Source organism: Pinus tabuliformis, chromosome 6, assembly GCF_031772625.1.
Source record: "Pinus tabuliformis cultivar Carrire ecotype Pingquan chromosome 6, CPIR1, whole genome shotgun sequence".
Lineage (NCBI taxonomy): Eukaryota > Viridiplantae > Streptophyta > Pinopsida > Pinales > Pinaceae > Pinus > Pinus tabuliformis.
Window position 1 is genome coordinate 1,098,969,321 of NC_142292.1, and position 18,845 is coordinate 1,098,988,165.

At 37.0% G+C, this 18,845-nt stretch overlaps 1 protein-coding gene across 7 annotated transcripts in view; it reads right to left on the bottom strand.

Moving 5' to 3' along the window:
- PUX1 (plant UBX domain-containing protein 1) overlaps positions 1–18,845 on the bottom strand; it is a 408,013-nt gene that overhangs the window by 329,577 nt on the left and 59,591 nt on the right. For 2 of the 7 annotated variants that reach the window (XM_089425144.1, XM_089425148.1), the window contains exons 2-5: positions 7,797–7,862; positions 898–994; positions 707–787; positions 367–434 (exon numbers count right to left, since the gene is read on the bottom strand). In XM_089425144.1, coding sequence (XP_089281270.1) covers positions 367–434; positions 707–787; positions 898–994; positions 7,797–7,862 — 312 coding nt within the window. The remainder of the gene's footprint in view (positions 1–366; positions 435–706; positions 788–897; positions 995–7,796; positions 7,863–18,845) is intronic. The other 5 variants (XM_089425156.1, XM_089425157.1, XM_089425151.1 and 2 more) reach the window with 3 other exon arrangements.

The following is an 18,845-nucleotide window of genomic DNA, read 5'->3' on the forward strand; positions in this document are numbered from 1 at the left end:
GTCAATCCAAGTGAAATGAATGAGCACATCCAATAGGCTAAAAAATCAATCATTATTGAAAATATGCTCACAATGGCCAACTTATGATGAGAAAAGTAGACTAAATTTATGGAAGTTGAACATAATGCAGTGCTTATTATACATGCATACAAGAAACTTGAAAACAGATAAAGGGTGAAAACCAAGAAAGAAAGGAATAATCCAATAAAGACAATCATTTTAAAGGTCAACTACAAAAAGCAGTAGAAAGGAAATTTGTGGACTTAATTATGATATGCTTATGGATAAATTGAAAGTTGCCGCTTCCATCATTGTCAGATTATATACACCTTTAATATCTACTATTTTAATGTCAAGATATCAAACCTTAGTTATCTTTGCTCTGCAAGCGGCCAGTTCTGCATCACGGAGTTTTTTGGTCTTCAAAATGCTTTCTGTTGCCATTGAAGTAGTTTAGCCTAGGATGAAAAACCTTAATTGCTTCCAAAAGCATTCTCTATGTATATAACAGCTTTAGGGAGTGACTGCATTTTCCTATCGCCAGCACCTTTTGGAAAGAAACAATAACCATGTCTCCAGTATGCATGGTGGCATGTTCACAATTCATCAAACAGTAGTTTCATTATTTGCAGAATATATTTAATTTGTGAACCTATCGGCCTATGAATCCTGAATTCCAGAAACCATAAACCAAACTAAAAATCACCTTCTTTCTTGCTGGACAACAGTCGATTATAATCCTCTGTAGTAAACTCATAAAAGTCATCTGGCACATCTGTAAAAATGGCTTGAAAGTATATAGCCAAAAAAACAGTAGATAGGAATGGTGAGATTTGACAGCTATTACTACAGATAAGAAGCAAACTAACATCCGAATGCAGGAGCTAAGTTACAAACCTGGAATCGGTTTTGGGTTATGTGAATTTCTAGCAGCCGGACTGAGAAAAACAAGTACTTCCCGTCCCAGTTCCCCAGCAACTGCTGCAAGCTTAGCCTGAAAACATCATTGACAGAGAAAGTCTGTTACTGCTTTATATTTTGCTTATATTTTGCTTATTTTGTTACTACTCAATGAAGCATCAATCAGACAGAGTAATAATCAGACAAAGGAAAACAGATATACTTTATACAAGCTGTCACAGATCAAATAGTGAAAAGGAAAATGTGTATTTCAAAGGATGCTCTTACAGAAAGCAAGCCAATAGGAAGATAATAAGTGATACAAGGACCCTCAAAATACCATGGAATAAATCAAAATGTTCATAGCTATATGGATAGTTGCCATGATGCACTGTCACTAACCATTTGATGGTTAAAAATCATACAAGGGAGAACACTTCCATATAACATTTTCAACTCTCATGAAAAATTACATTTACAGAACATATCAAAGCATAGATGTGGGACTGTGTAGCTCACTGCCTTGAATGCAATTGCTCTACCTTGGGGCCTTGCTTTGGCAAATTCACTCATCCTATGATTTTGAATCCAGTGTAAGAGAATATTTATCTGTAACTACTTCTCTAACAAATGGTTCACCCTCTTGATGTTCGACTTTTATCCCTTTGTTATATGTTTTCGGTCTGACAACTCTCAGTTCGTACATATTTGCAAATTAGCTTTTAACCAATTGTCCTTCAACAATTACAAGATAGAGTACAACTGAAATGCACATGCTCAATATCTATGCTGACCCTAAATACCAAAGAATAGTTTGAACTTTGGAGTTTAAATACAAAAGATGGCAAGCGATCATAGTTTCAAAGAAACGACCTCTCTAAGACATAGGAAATCCCAAAAGTTTAGATTTCTGATTATCAAACTGCATGATACAAATCAAAACAACCCAAGACAAAAATAAGAGGACCTAGATTTCAGGTAAACACAGAACAAGTCATCTGACCATGTTTTGGCAAAACCTAAACCAAGGATGCAGAACAAAAGGCATTTAGAAAACTAAGTATTTGTAGTATACATTCCATCATGGATAACAAGTTAAAGCCATCCATTGCATCAATGGTTCGTGATATATTTCAATCATCCATATCAAATGGGCTTGTGACAGACATATTTTGATTTATTCAAATTTGTCAAGGCTTGCCATTGGAATCCAGCAGCAACTAGAGATGATTGCTTCCTGTCAAAAGTTTGAATGGAGGAAGAAAACAAACATCAAATGTTGCATCAATTGGATCCTCTCATTTTCAGCCAGGAAGGCCTGGAAATTGAGGACTCTTGTTATAATTGTATTGGGAGACTGTGTATGGATGTTGCCTGTTTATTACACTATTTGTAACTGTTAATTTCTAACCCCGGCTACTGGCAATTTATCCTCTAGTAATACCTTGCTATAAAAACTAATTATTATTGCAGATCTCCCAAATAAAAGCAGTGCTGGAATTTTAACAGGTAAATAAAAGATAAACAGTAGAAGCAAAAATACCAAATCTCAAACACATGAACACAAATAAATTCTACCCTTCAAATCTGCTGTTTCATTAATAAATTAGCTTCAGCATACAAGGGCTTTCCCAATTGGGAAAATCAATGCCTACTGAGGGAAATTACAAACAGCAAAACTTGGAAGGTTAAAGGGTTCTTTGGAGTCTGGACGACTTCCATACATCAGACCTGTGTGGAAGTACCTATAAGATGCTACTATCATCAACACTCCCTCTTAGCGAGGAAGGTACTTCCTAAAGAGAAACCTGGAACCAGTTTTCCTCCAGTGTTGGCACAATGTCCCATGCATCATCCTTCACCATGGCTTTCCTCCAAACCTCCTGGTCACTACATCTTAAATGACACTACTCATCAGTGCCATGCAGTTCAAAAACTTCTTTAGAGGTCTACTCTCCCTATACGTGCTCCTAGGAGCCTCCACATGCTCCTGAACATCGCTCAATGTCTGCTCCTATAAAACTGGGTCTCCTAATAAAACTAGAAGGAGCTACTGACCCCTCCCCACCAGAAGTTTTTGCATGCTGCTCTCCCTTCGAAGCCTCCTGCTCCTTGTCCTGTCACTGCTAGCGTCAACTCACAAGATTTCATGGATGCCAAGTTCTCCTCGAACCTAACATCTCTACTCACAACAGTGTTCCTGTGAGGTGGATATGAAGATCCTGTAAACTTTTGAGGTCTTGCTATACCCAACAAATATCCCCTTTTGTCCTGAAGGCTCCAACTTTGTCCTCTTCTCCACGAGCACATTGATGTATATTGGACAAGAAAAGATCCTCAAGTGTCCTATCTTTGGCTTCAACCTTGTGAATGCCTCCTCAAGAATCTTTTTGTCCAATATCCTCTGAGGACTCCTATTCTAAACATATATTGTAGTGTTACATGCCTCTGCCCAAAGAAACATAGGCAGCTCCTAGTCATGTAGCATAGCCTTGGCAAAAACAATGATGGACCAATTCTTTTCTCTGCAACCCCATTCTATTGAGTGTTGTATGAAACTGTCATCTCCCTCTTGATCCCTGCCTCCTTGCAAAAATACTTGATGAAGTCATTTGATGTATACTCTCCCCCATTATGTGACCTCCAGACCTTGATCTTCTTGCCTGTCTCATTGTACACTTGGGACCTTGAGCTCCTAGAACTGACTAAAGACCTCATCCTTGGTCTTCATGAAGAAGATCCAAGATTTTTTGGAATAGTAATCAATAAATAATGAACATGACATAGTATTGTGCTCCCTACACTGATGTCATTGACATTGGTACAAACACATCTAAATGAACGAGATTCAGATGCAAGATCCCCTCGAACCTATTGTCGCTACTCGAAAAAGCAACCTTGGCATTCTTGCCATGTTCACACCCTCTACACACACCCTGCTACTCAACACTGAAATCTGGGAGACTGGTGACAATCTCCCTCAGGATCAACAACACCAGTGCAAGTGTCCCATTCTCCTGTGCCATAGCTCACAAAGGTTCTTACTATCATGTACCAATGCCTAAACAGGTTTTCCCTTCAACCTGTATAAGTTGCCCTCTCTGACCTCAATGGCTACTATTGTGTCTAAGGCTTAAGCTAGTATCATTTAGACGAATGACCACTTGCCCATTCCTACACATGACCTCATATCCTATGTTCTCCATCACTAAAACTGAGAGCAAGTTCTTCAGTTTTTGTACAAATAGCATGTCCTTGGATTCCAATGCTCCTCCTGACTCGAGCTAGAACTTAATGGTTCCCTTTCCCTTCACTGCATACTTGGCAACATCACCACGCTTTGCATGAACCCTTGAGTCTATCTATGTCAGTCTATTAAACAACTCATGTGCTTCTGTCATATGGTGTGACACACCATTATCCAAGTACCAAGCACTCATGGGGATGGTGTTGATAGATAGACAGAAGACCAATGAGAAGTCCCTCTCAAACTCTGCTATAAACTCATCAAGTTGAACCTCTGTTGATGCCACTGTCTATTGTGACTTCCCCTTTGCCTTCTTCTCTGGACAATGTGATGCATAATGCCCATTCTTGTGGCAAATGAAGCACTTGAGGTCTCTCATGTCCTTCTTCTTCCCTAGATGAGAGATCACCCCCTCATTGTTACCATTGGAACCCTACCCTTTGCCCTTCTTGGCCATATTGACTAGGACTAGGTTCTCCTCTACAGCTTCCTACATGTTCTCCTCTCAAGTCTCTTTCTAGCAGTCATCCCAAAGCCTCTCCCAATTGGGTTTTTCGCGAGTGCAGATTCCCTTGAAAAATGGTTCCCATGACTTGGGAAAACCATTCAATTCACTGCCACATTTATGAGTTCTATGTCCTCCACCTTATCCCCAATGGCCGCAAGTTAATCACACATATGGGTGATCCTCATGAAGTAACTGGTACCGTTATCGGACCTCAACATCTAGATGGATTTGAGCTTGTTTCTCAAGATCATTTTTATGTTCATGTTGTCACTCTAGAACAGGTCCATTAGAGCTTTGAACATCTCCCTAGCTATCTTCTTCTCTACCGAGTGAGGGATGACGTGATCCTTCGTAGCATCCATGGTGACCCGCTGAGCTCTAATGTCCTTTTCATGGGCTGCCAACAGCATGGCATCCGTTGGTTGTTGAATCTCCTTATCAACAATCTTTCAAAGGTCGGTCTCTTTCAACAACAAGGTAACCCTTTCCTTCCAGGGCCACAAGTTAGATGCTCCATCCAACCAATCTTCAAATCTTAGACTAGTTTCTACCGTTACTAGATCTAATAAAATCTGCCATGCGCTAGGTCCTTCTAGCACCCACAAGATAAAAAATATTGTTGGTTTATAGATCTGCCAAAATCTCCTTGCAAATCTGATAGATATGCTACAAATCCTGGTGGATCTCAGTCGTGGTCCTTTGCACCTTTAAAAGACCCACAAAAATTTAATTTCTTCCAAACACTTGACTAGTACAGCCTTCCCCTCTCTCCCTCTGAAGAATGAGCTCCATCAAATCACTACAGGTCGATTTGTGCAAAACCCAAAAATTGGCCTTCCTATCCAAGCTCTGATACCATCTTTATTTCTAACCCTGGCTACTGGCAATTTATCCTCTTGTAGATACCTTGCTGTAAAAATTAATTATTACTGCAAGATCTACTAAATAAAAACATTGCTGAAATTTTAATAAGTAAATAAAGATATACAGCAGAGGTAAAAACAGCCAATTTCAAACACATGAACACAAATAAATTTTACCCTTCAAATCTATTATTTCATTCATAAATTATCTTCCACATACAAGGGCTTTCCCAATTGGGAAAATAAATACCCACTGAGGAAAATTACAAACAGCAAAACTCTGAATTTTGCAGTTGATCAAACGCTCAAAACTTGTCCTTCGATCCTGCTGGCTGCTGGATCCTTCTCTCTTGTTGCCCTTTGTTCTTTTCCTCTAGACTCTGCACACTTGGATGAATGTTCTCTACACACAATCACTGAGATCTCACTATCTTGTGCTCACTTGATGTGTCTTTTCCCTTAGCCTAGCCTTCCTTTTATAAGTTTGAGTTATCGCCGAATCCACAACCCTAATCTCCAAAGAGATTGATGGTTGAGATTAAATTTCAATTTCACTTTAGATCAACAGTTAAAATTCATCTAATTCACCAATGCAAGTAATCTTTGCATTTCATTAGATTAACTCATTTTTCTTATAAAAATGATTAATTTAATTATTCCTTTAATTAAAGTAATTTGCTAAGGTTAAAGAGTCCTTTGGACGACTTCCAGACGTCTAGACACTTATACATGTGCAGAAGTACCTGTCCGATGCTGCTATCATAAACAATAACTTGTGCTTCCATGTGCTTCCATGAATCAGTGCTTTGCCTGTGATCTCTAAGGTGGACGTAAAAATATTTAGCTCTCAGAGGTCTGAATCATAGCCCTTCACAAATACTAAAGAATGGGTACTTTTCAGTCATTTTGTCCAGAATCATATACATGTGGTGCATGAGTGCTCTAAGTCAAAGCATTTAAATACAAGGACCTGAGCCAATATCAATTTGCTCTGAATCTGAATTGCACAACAAATTTTGTAATTGCATTAATCTCTTAACTAAATTGTTTCTTGTCTTTGCTGATATTCTACTTGACCTTTTCATTTTCCACTTACTATAATGTAAGATGTTTTGTAAATTTTACAAGGGAATTGCAGGCTTTTTTTAATTCCTATACTTATTTGAATTGTTGTACATTAAGGTCTACACTTTTTTCAATAATTGACAATAATAAGACTTTAAGTTGCATCATATCTCAGATGAGTATAATGTTGAATATCAACATCAGATTCTCACTCTATACAAAACCATGTCTATAGTACAGGAGGATTATCAATGTGAAACAAAAACCATCATAGGCATATCCCACTATAGTAAGATAGCTTGCAACAAGCGACATTAGAACCAAGTGATGGAGGATGCTATCACATCAATCCAGGGGCATGCATCCAAAGCCCACTTCTGGATTGGAAAAGCTTTTGGTGGGGTAATACCTTGTAAACCACGTATATCTCCTAATCGCTACTCATATGTGATTATTCACAATACACACACAGAAGGAGAGTATTAATGTGGAACCAAAGCCCATCATAGGGATATGCCATATTAGTAATATAGCTTGCACTTAGGGGCATCAAATAAATAACAAGAAGAAGCCAGAGAAGCCTACAAGGCATAACACTGAAACCACAAGCGATGTTCATAATGGAGTAAGTGAGGTGCCATCACATCAACCTAGGCACATACACACCAAATCTAGCTTCCAGATTGGTGATGCTTTTGTTGCAGGCAATGCCTCGTAAACAACTTTCGTCTCGCGATTGTTATCCATGTGGGGGATTACTCACAACAGAGACAACAGTTAGAACTTAGGGACGTACTAATGCGAATGAAACCCCATCATACGATTCAAGATGTCCTTGCAAGTTACAATTACACTGCTTTGAGAGCAAATAACCAAAAACATGCAAGTTTCAGTAAAAATCAAAATGCATCCTATTCTCATACAAGACACAGTAATTTAACTTAGGGTATCAAAGTAGATCTGGTTATTCATATTGTAAGAGCTAAAATGCTTCTGTAAAAGAGATTAGAGGAATCGTCTGTATACCCATTTGTCTTTAAGTATTCACCCAAGACCCAAGAGTTAAGGAATTTCAAGTTCCAATGACTAATCCCAGAAAGACAATGTTATCCTCTGGATTGACATGACACTACTCAGAGGACCCTGCTGTTGAACATAACCGAACCCAAAAAAATTTAAGACCAAGTTCGTAAAAATTAATCCTCTCTAGCACCTCAAATAGATTTGCGCCCACATCTATTATTCTTCTCCTTTTAGCACTTCCAATCTCAGCACAGACCTGCAAAGAAAACATATGGAGCATTGAATCGCTGTGTACCTAACTTTTCTGTTCATTTTCATCTTGAATATGAATTAAAGCAGTGAATCCTTGTAATGGAAAACAATTATATGTACTCCATATGTCAGGTAATATTGAGATTAAGATAAAGCCATTCAATCGAACCTATAGTTTCTGGCCTAGTTAACACTACTCAAGAAACCTAATCATATATCCACTTACAATTCGTGATATTCAGAACAAATCAACCAAGAGATAAAGAGATAAATCAATCTAGAAGTCGCCATCGCACAAAATTAAAAACAGACCAAAATAATGGCACTAAATGCAGAAATTCAACAAGGATCCATCTGATTTGTAAAACTTATGATAAACTTGGTACTTTGACTTGAAATACTTTCTGAAAAATCCTAGACCAAAAACAAGCTGAGACCTAAAAATCATATGCTTCTTCTAAACATATTATCTCAATTAGGCACACATACCCAGTTATCAATGGAATTAAGCCTGCATACTCTGCTCTCAGAATTTACTCTCAAGAGCACTCCAGGAATAAACTTCAAAGAAACTGCAAAAAAAAGGATATCATAGGAAAGACAATACCCATTAGCAGAAGACTAGATTTCAGCTAAATTCTCTCACATCAACCAATATTGGAACTTACAGTAGATACTTCAGCTCAAACAAACCAAACATCATTACAAGCATTCCACTTAATTCAATTACTTTGACTCACTGGACCATTTGGCTAAAACCTATAACCTCCAACAAACAATCTTTAGGGACCATGTTTAATGTAACCAGCATGCATGTTCAAGTTTAATAGTCTTGAAGAACAATCGCCGGAAGGAAATTTAGGATGATGGAAAATCAGCTAATATGACTTACAGGGTAGTGGGAAGGAATTTCAGTATAACTTTTGACAATAGAGACAAAATGAAGGCCCACCAGTCTTAGGGACCTCAAGATGTTTCATATGTATTTCATTATTAATGTACATATGACAGATGTTGTCACAACTCAGCTTAGACATGTGATTTGTTGGACTAAATATCATCAACCTCTAGCTTAACATTAACATATCTGTTATATTATGTGAACAATATGTTGGTAAATGTTAAGTCAGTAATATATGACCATTATAACATTTAGAAGTTAAGGTTAGTAATTAGATCAGTGAACCAACCTAGGGTCCTATATAATGATGCAATGAGGGATAAGTAATATGAGAGAGTGGTAAAGGTAATGTGTATAGCCTACCTTGGGCCACCGACTACATAGCTGCAGAATTAAAATCTAAAATATAGTGACATCTATTATTCTCTCCATATTTATGTGTTTGTTATTTTGTTCTACACCTGTATAAAAGACTAAAAGTTAAAACCCTACAAGGTAGCAGAAATTAAGAAGCCAAATTTATTCAATTTAATTGATCAATTGAAAGAGTTCTTCAAAAGTCTCGAAAGTTTATACCTGGCTATCAAATTTTTGATATTGTTGAAAGATTAGGAAATAAAGAAAAAAGGAAACGGAAGAATGAATATGAAAAGAAACCAACCAGAGGTGGATTGGGCCAAACAAATCTGACCATGAATGAAACCAGGAGAAATTTGAACGCCGGCAAAAGCATGAAGCACAGCAGAATTCAAAAATCTGATGCCTGATACAGACATGCAGAAAATAAACAAAGCAAACATGCCTCACAGAGTAAATTCAAGCAGTAGATGTGGAAAATAGATAGTAGCAGACCGTCGACCAAGTGTGAAACATGCATAAAGGCAGAAAATAGACTGTAGGAGAGTCCAACCAGCAAGTGAGCAGGAAACCCATAAGTAATAATAAGAACAGAATACAATCGTTTTCAGCAGAACAAGCCTGCAGAGAAAGATTCAGTGACAGATAAAGCGTGTGTAGGAGAGTAGCAGATAGATGCACAATTCCATTTTTCACTGAAAACACAGCAGCCGTTTTTTCCAGAGGATGCAGCAACAAGAGCAGCTGAAAGGCATTTTTGAACAGAGGAAAAGCATGCCCTAGTTGCAGTTGCAGAAGAAATTTTATGACTGCAGAAAATATGCCTAGGCTTGGAGAGTAATATTTTTAACTTTTCTCTGCCAGTTCTAAAATAGAAATGTTAAACATTCAAGTGATTTAGTTTGGAAACACGAAAGACGAGAAATTTCGTTGTTGGAATTATTCAGAGTGCACATTCCTTAAAAATGAATGTTTTGATTACACCTGAAGTTTTTAAAAGTCTGGTTAAATTACTTCTGTATTTGTGACAATGGATCTGGCTCAACGTTTTTGTGTCTAGGTTAGAACTGCCCATTCTAGCCCCAAGGCAGCAAGGGAAAAGGAAAAGAAATCAGATTTGTAGTGAGTGAAACCAGACAGATTTAATCACCCCAATAAGATAACTTAGAAAATGTAAAAAATCTATGAACAAGAGGATGAGATTAGCCCTAGGGCCTAGAGAGCCGGGTTATTTACCAGTGCAGTGGGCTCAAATGACCAAAAGAATCTGATCCATTTGTTTAAAGAAACCAAACATATTCTCTGTAACAAAGTATCTAAGAAGCATGATAACCCAGCAAGACTGGCAGTAGTAAAACTGGAGATATGTGTACCCAGGTGATTCTTCTAAATCACCAGCAGGCACCATGGCTGGTTACCCAGGTGACGTGGTGGATGCAGCCCCTATACGATCCTTAAAACAAGAGTCAGACCATAAATTGAAGTGGCATTTGTGTTAATCAAGGCATACAGTTGTAAGAGCCAGATAGGCTTGCGTAAACTTGGTTTTTGTTCGGGATTGCATACATAGAAGAAGGCATTCAATATTGGATCAGGAGTCACCTTTTACATTAGCAGCTCTCATAAGGGGGAATGCAGGTGTCAGATATCAAGTTTAAGATGAGACAAAGACTTTTTCAAGACAAGCAGCTTTCGATGTTAAATTGTTGTTGAGAGCATTTAGCGTTATCATTTGAGGGGGATGTCTAAGGCGCAACCATCAAAGCTCCAACTTGATATGAATTTGTCTTTTTATATTATGTGAACTTTATGTTACTAGATACCAATGTTAGTGATATGTGACCATTATAACCGTTAGATGCCAATGGTAGTGGTTAGGTGGTTAAACCACCATAACGAACCTGGGGTGCTATATAATGATGTAATTAGGGATGAGTAACTTGAGAGTGGTGTATGTGACGTAGGTAGTAGGTAGCCTAACTTGGGCTCCCAACCATGTAAGTGTTGTAACATTAAAATTTAAAGCATGGTGATATATATTATTCTCTCACAAGTTTTGGTCCACGTTAAAACTCTCCTTCCTCCTCATTTATGTGTATGTGCGTTACTTTGTTATGCACCAATCAAAATCTTACATAATTAAGACTCAAAGAGAGTATTGGTTTTTAAACAAGCTCGTAGCCCACGATTTTGATCCAATGTCCTATAGTATCATGATGAGGCCTCAACTAGCCCCAAGACTGAAGTCCTTAAACTAGTGCCAACCTAGATCTTTTACTTTAAGACTTGTTGATTGAGCCTTGCTTCCTTATGGCATACTCCTCCAATATATTTGATGTTTTTGGGATCATGGATTTATGAATGCCTTTCTCAATAGAGTGAAGTCTCAAATGCCAATGTTATGTATTGCTTACACCCTATTACGCTTTTAAAAGCACGGTTTGTTCAGTGCTTTTCATCTACTAAAATTTGATTGCATCTTCTTGCTTCTTGAATGACAATTGACAACTTTTGTGTAATTTCTTTTGTTATCACCTATTGATTCGCAGCTTATAGATTTGAAGAGATTAGATTTTGAACACCATGCAAGTGCATAGATTGCACAAGCTTCGGTAATAAGATTGGCAATGTGAAAGTGAGTTTCCAACTTTCAACCAATGACCATTCAACAAGGCTAAGCTGCTAGGAATCTTTGTATCAACTAAAATTTGATTGCATCTTCTTGCTTCTTGCATATTAATGACAATTGTCAACTTTTGTGTGATTGCTTTTGTTATTGGCTACTGATTTGCAGATTATAGATTCAAAAGATTAGGCTTTGAACACTATTCAAGTGCCCAGAGTACACAAGATTCAATAATAAGATTGGTAATGTGGAAATGAGTTTCCAACTTTCAACCAATGATAATGCAACAAAGCTAAGCTGCTAGGAACCAGATTAGCAAACAGAAAAATCAGTAAAGTTGCAGATTCACAATATAAGAGAACAGATAATATGCCCTGAAAAGTGAATACAAGTAGAACATTCTAGCACGTGGCATACACATTATCATGCATTTAATGTAGTAACATCATACACAAGCATCTTGCAACTTTGCATCAAATGATTGATTGTTTTCAACTCTAGAACTTTAATGATAAACATGGAGGGATTGGCATATGGAAGGGCAACGTAGTGAGAAGTCTTGATCACAAGCATTTAAATCTTATCTCAAACCTCATCTATGCATCTTTGCATCATTCCTTATGATTAAAGAGACCCCACTCAAGTTTTGAAATAAGACAATGATTTTAATGGTGCATCTCTCTAAAGTGCATCTTACATCCAAGAGGCACCTTTGCCATGTGTTGTCGCACAGATTGTCACGACAACGCTCAGACCGAGGGTTGTCACCCCGATCCCCGATCTCTCCATTTAAGCCGTCTCCCGTGACTAAGCGGGGTAGACCCTATGAGGTAAAGGATGACCAACTGTGGACCAGTTGGATTGGGAGACACAGTAGGGCAGATTAGCACTTAATTGATTTTAGAAGTTAATGGACCAGTGCCTTATGGAGTTAATGATTAAATAATTGTTTATCAAATGTTGAAGAAATATGATTTTTGTAATTTCACCATTAACAATCATTTATCATTAAATAACCCAAGCAAAATGCAAGATACTCAACAAAGTACAACGCTTTAATAATAATCCAGCAATTAAAATTCAAAGGATAAATGCTTTAGATAACCACGCAAATTTTAAATGCTAACCAGTGATCACTTTCATATAGCTAATCTTCAAATGAACATTTAAGCATGTTTAACCACATAAAAATGATAAACATTAATCCAACATCAAAAATCTATTAGCCTTAGCGAAATATACCAAAATGACGAAATATGCTGAGACTAAATGCGACACAGAAATAATCAAATTTTTTATATTTTTTACTTTTTATTTTTTCTTTTATACTTTTTTAATGAAACTGAAAATATCTAATTTAAAACTAAAACCTAAGTTAAAAATTAAACTAATAAATCCTAAGCTAAGGACAATATTAAACGAAAACTAAAGATTAAACTTTTTATGATCTTTTATATTTTATGGGATTTTTTAATATTTTTTTTATTTTTTAATGTTACTTTTTAAAGTCAAAATCTAACATCTAAATTAAATGAAAACTAAATAGAACAAACAAAAAGAAAAGTTACAAATCTTTATATTTTTATGATTTTTTATTATTAAAATCTAAATCTAAACAAAATTAAATAAATCTCAATTTAAAACTAAAATTAAAACTAAGATGTAAAAGTTTAAACAAAAAACGAACTGACATCTAATATATACAACACAACGAAAAATCGAATTCTTTTAAATTTGATTTTTATTTTCTTAAGTTCTAAATTCAAAATTTAAATAAACAAAACTAAAAGGAAATAAATCTAAACCTAAAACAGAAAATATAATTCTAACCAAACGAAACTAAAAAAAGAATACGTTAGCCTAACTTATCTACATAAACCATGAAATAAAAAACGCAGCACACCAAAAAAATTCACAATCGAATTTTTCTTTTGTGTAGCTGGTGTGAGAGCAGGTTTTGCAGATTTCAACGGCAGAAAGGAGCAGCGTTTGGTGTTTGCAGAGTCGGACGAGCATGAAGAGTTTCGACGGCAAAAAAAATGAGCTCCATGACTGCAGCAAGGGAGCGAGAAGCTTAATGCAGGTTCTGACGGCGGGAGGATAGCCAGGTGAAGAAGACTGCGTGAGGGATGGCAAGAGAACGCGTTGTGAGAAATGGACTGATGGGAGCCAGCACGCAGGAAGGGAGACAGCAAGGTTTTGCAGGTAAATTGGCTGCGCATGGGAGGAATTTGACGGCAGCGGAGAGGAGGATTTCTGTGTGGATGGACGCTAGCGGAGACGTGAGGATTTGCAGGTGCGATTTGCTGCGTTCACGATGAACACAGCTTGCAGATGAGTGCAGGAGGACGCGTGAGCAGGGTTGGAAAGGTTCAAAGATTGCAGAAATGGATTGGCAGCGTATGGTGCCACAGAAGGGAAGCGCTGGATGGATATGCATAAATCTAGAGATGGCCAACGTCAGGATGAGATTGCTCGGCAGCGTGGATGGTATGCGTGGAAGCTCAAATGGCCAGCGTAATCAGAAAAAAAAGGATTCACGCAGGAGTGGTATGGCTTGTGCAGCTTTGAGCTCCTTCTGAAAATTTAAAGAAAATTTAACTCCCTTTGCTTCAAAACCCTGAAACAAATTTCCAGATATGAAAGTAACAGAAGTTGAAACCCTTGGACAGCCAAACAGTGCTCCTGTAAAAACTAGTTGTGAGGCCAGATCTTACCCTCCAGGGCCTAGATCTAGCTTCCAACAAGAAATTCTTCGCAACCTGCAAAACACAGAAAAACCAGAGGCAAAATATGCAAGGAAATAACCCAAAATTTAGCTAAAAAATTACAGTATTCACAGATTTTCGACTCTTAAACAGCCAGATTTGTCAATAATCCACAATAATATTTTCAGAATTTCAGATTTACTATGAGATACTTTAGAAAAACTCTCATGCATTCAAAAGATAAACTTAAATGATAAACCCAGAATCGAAACTGGCTGGGCTCTACAAGAGAATGCTTTGCGGGAGTTGGCTGGTTCAGCCGAAAATGCTTTGCGGGAGTTGGCTGGTTCAGCCGAAAACTTCCCCAAACGCCCGCTGTTCTTCACAATCTAAATTTCCTGCACAGCTCACTTCAACTATCAATAAAGAGGGAAAAAACAGTAGTAAAACCCAAATCCAATGGAGATACCTGCCATTATTTCCAGAAATTTTATTACCATTTAAACCCTAGTGAGTGAACAAGATACCTATGTTCAACATCACTCTTCAACAAGCTATTACCAATCGCTGAAAATAAATTTATGCAGAAAATGAATGAAACACCTTACAACATTTCAAGAGAGTAACACTAGCAAGATTTCAACCCCAAAGTCTTTCTTTATTGCATAAGAAAAAGATTACAAGAGAGCTTTCTTCAGCACAAGACTCATAAATCGAATGATCTCAAATGACCCCTAGCACCCTATTTAAAGGAAAAAATCCCCAACGGCTAGTTCACGTGATCCATGCCAAAATAATCTCGACCATCGATGAGGATCAAAATCCCTTTCAATCTCATCCGTCGAATTTTTAAATGCATTTTAATTATATTAAAAAATTGAAATTCTGCATTTATTTACTCAAAACTTTGACTTATTATTATTTTATTCTTTTATTTTATTTTTTCAAAAAAAAATATTTTTTTATTATTTTTAAATTTTATTAATATTATTTTCTATTATTTTTATCTATTTTTTTAATTTTTTTAATTTTTTTAATTTTTTAATTTAATGTTTTATTATTTATATTTTTTAATTTTTTTTTTTTTTTTCAATTTTTTATTTTTTATTTTTAAATGAATCCTCGAACTTAGCCTTTGGGAAAATCACCTAGGACCTAAGACTTAGGACTTATGAGGGGATTAAACATTTTCTAACTCTCAAGACACTTTACACCATGACTTTTACAATTTTACATCTCAAGGGAGAAACCCATTTGACATAGACCCTCATGAACCACCCAGTTCTGCGAGCAAATATAATCTAGTAGATCAACGCACTAAGATTCCCCTAAGATTCTAATGACAAAATTCATTCCAGCTTTGGGGTTAGGCTGAAGGAAAGCTCTGCCGATCATGGATCGGTGAGACAAAAAACCTTCCGGAACGTAGATTATCACTAGAAACTTAGGTCCACCTAGGCAATTTACATACATGACTCAGATCTACTAAGATTATTTACAATTTACACATGCAGATTGGGTTTACAACATAACACGATCAGGTTGATGACGACAGTCGAATGGCACAGACATATCGATCAAGCGCTATCCCTTTTGCGAAAAAGGGGGTGTACTGCTATGGGTAGTTGACCCGTAGTGGTCAACATCTGGCTCTACTTGGGGACACGCTGCACTGTAGGAATGTGAGAATCCAGAATCTGCATCCATGCAACACACAACAAAACATAAGTAGCGTCCATCCAAAAATCATCATATAACATTAAGCACATGAAAGATATAAGCTCTTCATTTATTAACTATCTAATAACAAGGAAAGTAAATCTAATCCTAAAATAGAAATAAAATGCTGAAATGACAAGGCGTAAGGTTAGAAATACAATACAGAGGATGCCCCATGGCATCAGATATCATCTTTGAAGAACAGCTTGAGCATTTGGCCATTTGCAGGTAAATCAAGTGGTTCGCCATCCAATCTGCTCAAGTGGAATGAGTTTGGTCCAGCAATATCTCGAATAATGCATGGTCCCAGCCACAAACTGTCGAACTTCTTATGTTTTCCTGGAGAAAAAACAGTAAGATTATCCTGATAAATTTCAATAAATTTCCAAGTTAACCCTTGAAAGCATAATCCATAGCCCTTTGAAATTTCAATTCATCATAAGAAAATGCTAGAACATCTCGATACTCGCGAAGTAAATTAGTTAACTTTTTTCTTTCTTCCACACTAGTACCTTTACCAATTTTAACAATCTTTTTGTTGGCAGGAGTACCAATGTTTATCTCGAGATATTCGCCTGGGTCCATCTTATTTTCCTCTCTCAACTTCGTGGCATCATGTTGATCTAAGGCAACCATATTCCTAGGAGTGGGATTTATGATATGCTCATGATTAAAAGATCCATCCTCCTCAGAATCTATCCGGAAATCTCCAAACTCATCCAGACTATCAAGAAAACGAATGACTTGCTTTTCATCATTAAAGGCTTGCCAATGCTTTGAGTTATCTGGAACAGATGGTCTAAATATAACTTCCATTTTGATCTTATCCTTAATTAGCTCATCAGATAACTGGAAGGTAGTAGCAGTAATGGCAAGTTCATCCGCCGAACTATTATGCTCTCTTGGGATAGCTTCAAGGTCAAGGGCATCAAAGTGTTCCATAGTATCCCACAAATTGTTTCGATAATTCCTTAATCATTGAGTTTTACATGTAAACTTATTTTTAAGTTGCATGATAATTGAATCAGAATCCCCCTTAATGCTAAGCAACTTAATTTTCAAAGATTTTGCCAATTCAAGACCCAACAATAAAGCCTCATATTTAGCGACATTGTTGGTTACTTCAAATTCTAATCAATAGGCAAACTTGAAAATGTGACCAAGAGGCGACTTAAGCACTATTCCTGCACCTTTACTATGCCTAGAAGATGCTCCATCAAAGTACATGTACCAAACTCTATCATTGAGATCCTTAATCTTAACACCATGAGGAATTATGAAGTTAGACATGATAGCGTAATTCCCAATGTCAGATTGTTCTTTAATTATCTCGTTGTGGGGTCTCTTAGGATCTTCAACATGAAATTTTCTTTCAGGCTCTCTATTAAGTCTTACAAAACCATCACCTCTAGGAGAAGGAATCATAGCATATGACCAATTCATTTGAATACTTCCTCCTAAATCAGAGGCCCACTTTCTGGATAAAAGCATACCCCAGGCATCAGGCACGTCAACAACAACAATATCCATAACGATCATGATGTCTGGGTAAACTGATAGATGAACTTGTAAATCTTTGATCAAACCATGCACTTCAATCTTTTTAGAATCCATGGCACATATATTATAGTAGGGTCTAGAAACTCTTAAGTTAAGTTGTTCCATGACCCTTTTAGTCATGACACAAGCTGATGCACCAGAATCCAACATGCAATTATTCAATTTATATCCATTAACCAACAAGGTGATAAAGAAAGGTTGGTGATCTTTGTTATCCGCATCTAAGCTTTGCAGATATATGGGAGCATCGTGATAGTCAACTTCCTGAACCTTCTGTTGAGAAATATTTACTTGAGGACCCTGAATAGCTTTTAGTAACTTATCTCTTTGGGAAGGGATTTTAGCAATCTCGGAGACAGGAACCCAGATTTTCGCATTGTTAAACCAACTTCCCAAATCGACATCTAATCCAGAGTTTAAATCGAGGTTAAAAGTTCGAGGGGGAATTTGATTCTCGCTCTGATCTTTATCCCTTCTCTAATAGGTTTTATCTCTAGCAATTTCCATGATTTTCACTGGAGAGGGTTTTTCACCATATAGTTTAGTCAAAATGTCATCTTCATTTTCAAGATTATTTATACCAAAAGCTGACGAGGGATGCATAACGTCTTGACTATTTTCCTTAACCTCCATCCAATCGTTCATAGACAAAGGAAACTTGTTACCCACTAATTTATTTGATCACCTACCCCAAACATTCCATTATCCAAAAACTTTCTAACGATGGGACAAGTAGCCTCCTCATGAAGAGCATCACAAACCCGACAATAAGGCAGAGCATCATCGACCAAGTTAGTAAGCGGATTAGGAGATCTTTGCTCACTAGATTGACCCTTCTTTTGCCAATTATTATTTCTATTATTGTTATTATTTCTGCGCTGGAAATTTTGCGTTTGCGCTCTTTCCATTTGGACCAACCTATTCTGCAAAGTAATCATCTCCTTAGCATGGTTAGATGTTAATTTCGCTAGATTAATTTCCATGCTTTCGATCTTTTGGAGCAATTTCTGAACAAGCTTGCTATCAGGTTCTTGAACCTCTTTTCCTTTAGGTTCTTTCAGTTTCATAGCAGCCCTATAGAAACCTAGGATCTCAGACTTCCCAGACGCCGCCTTG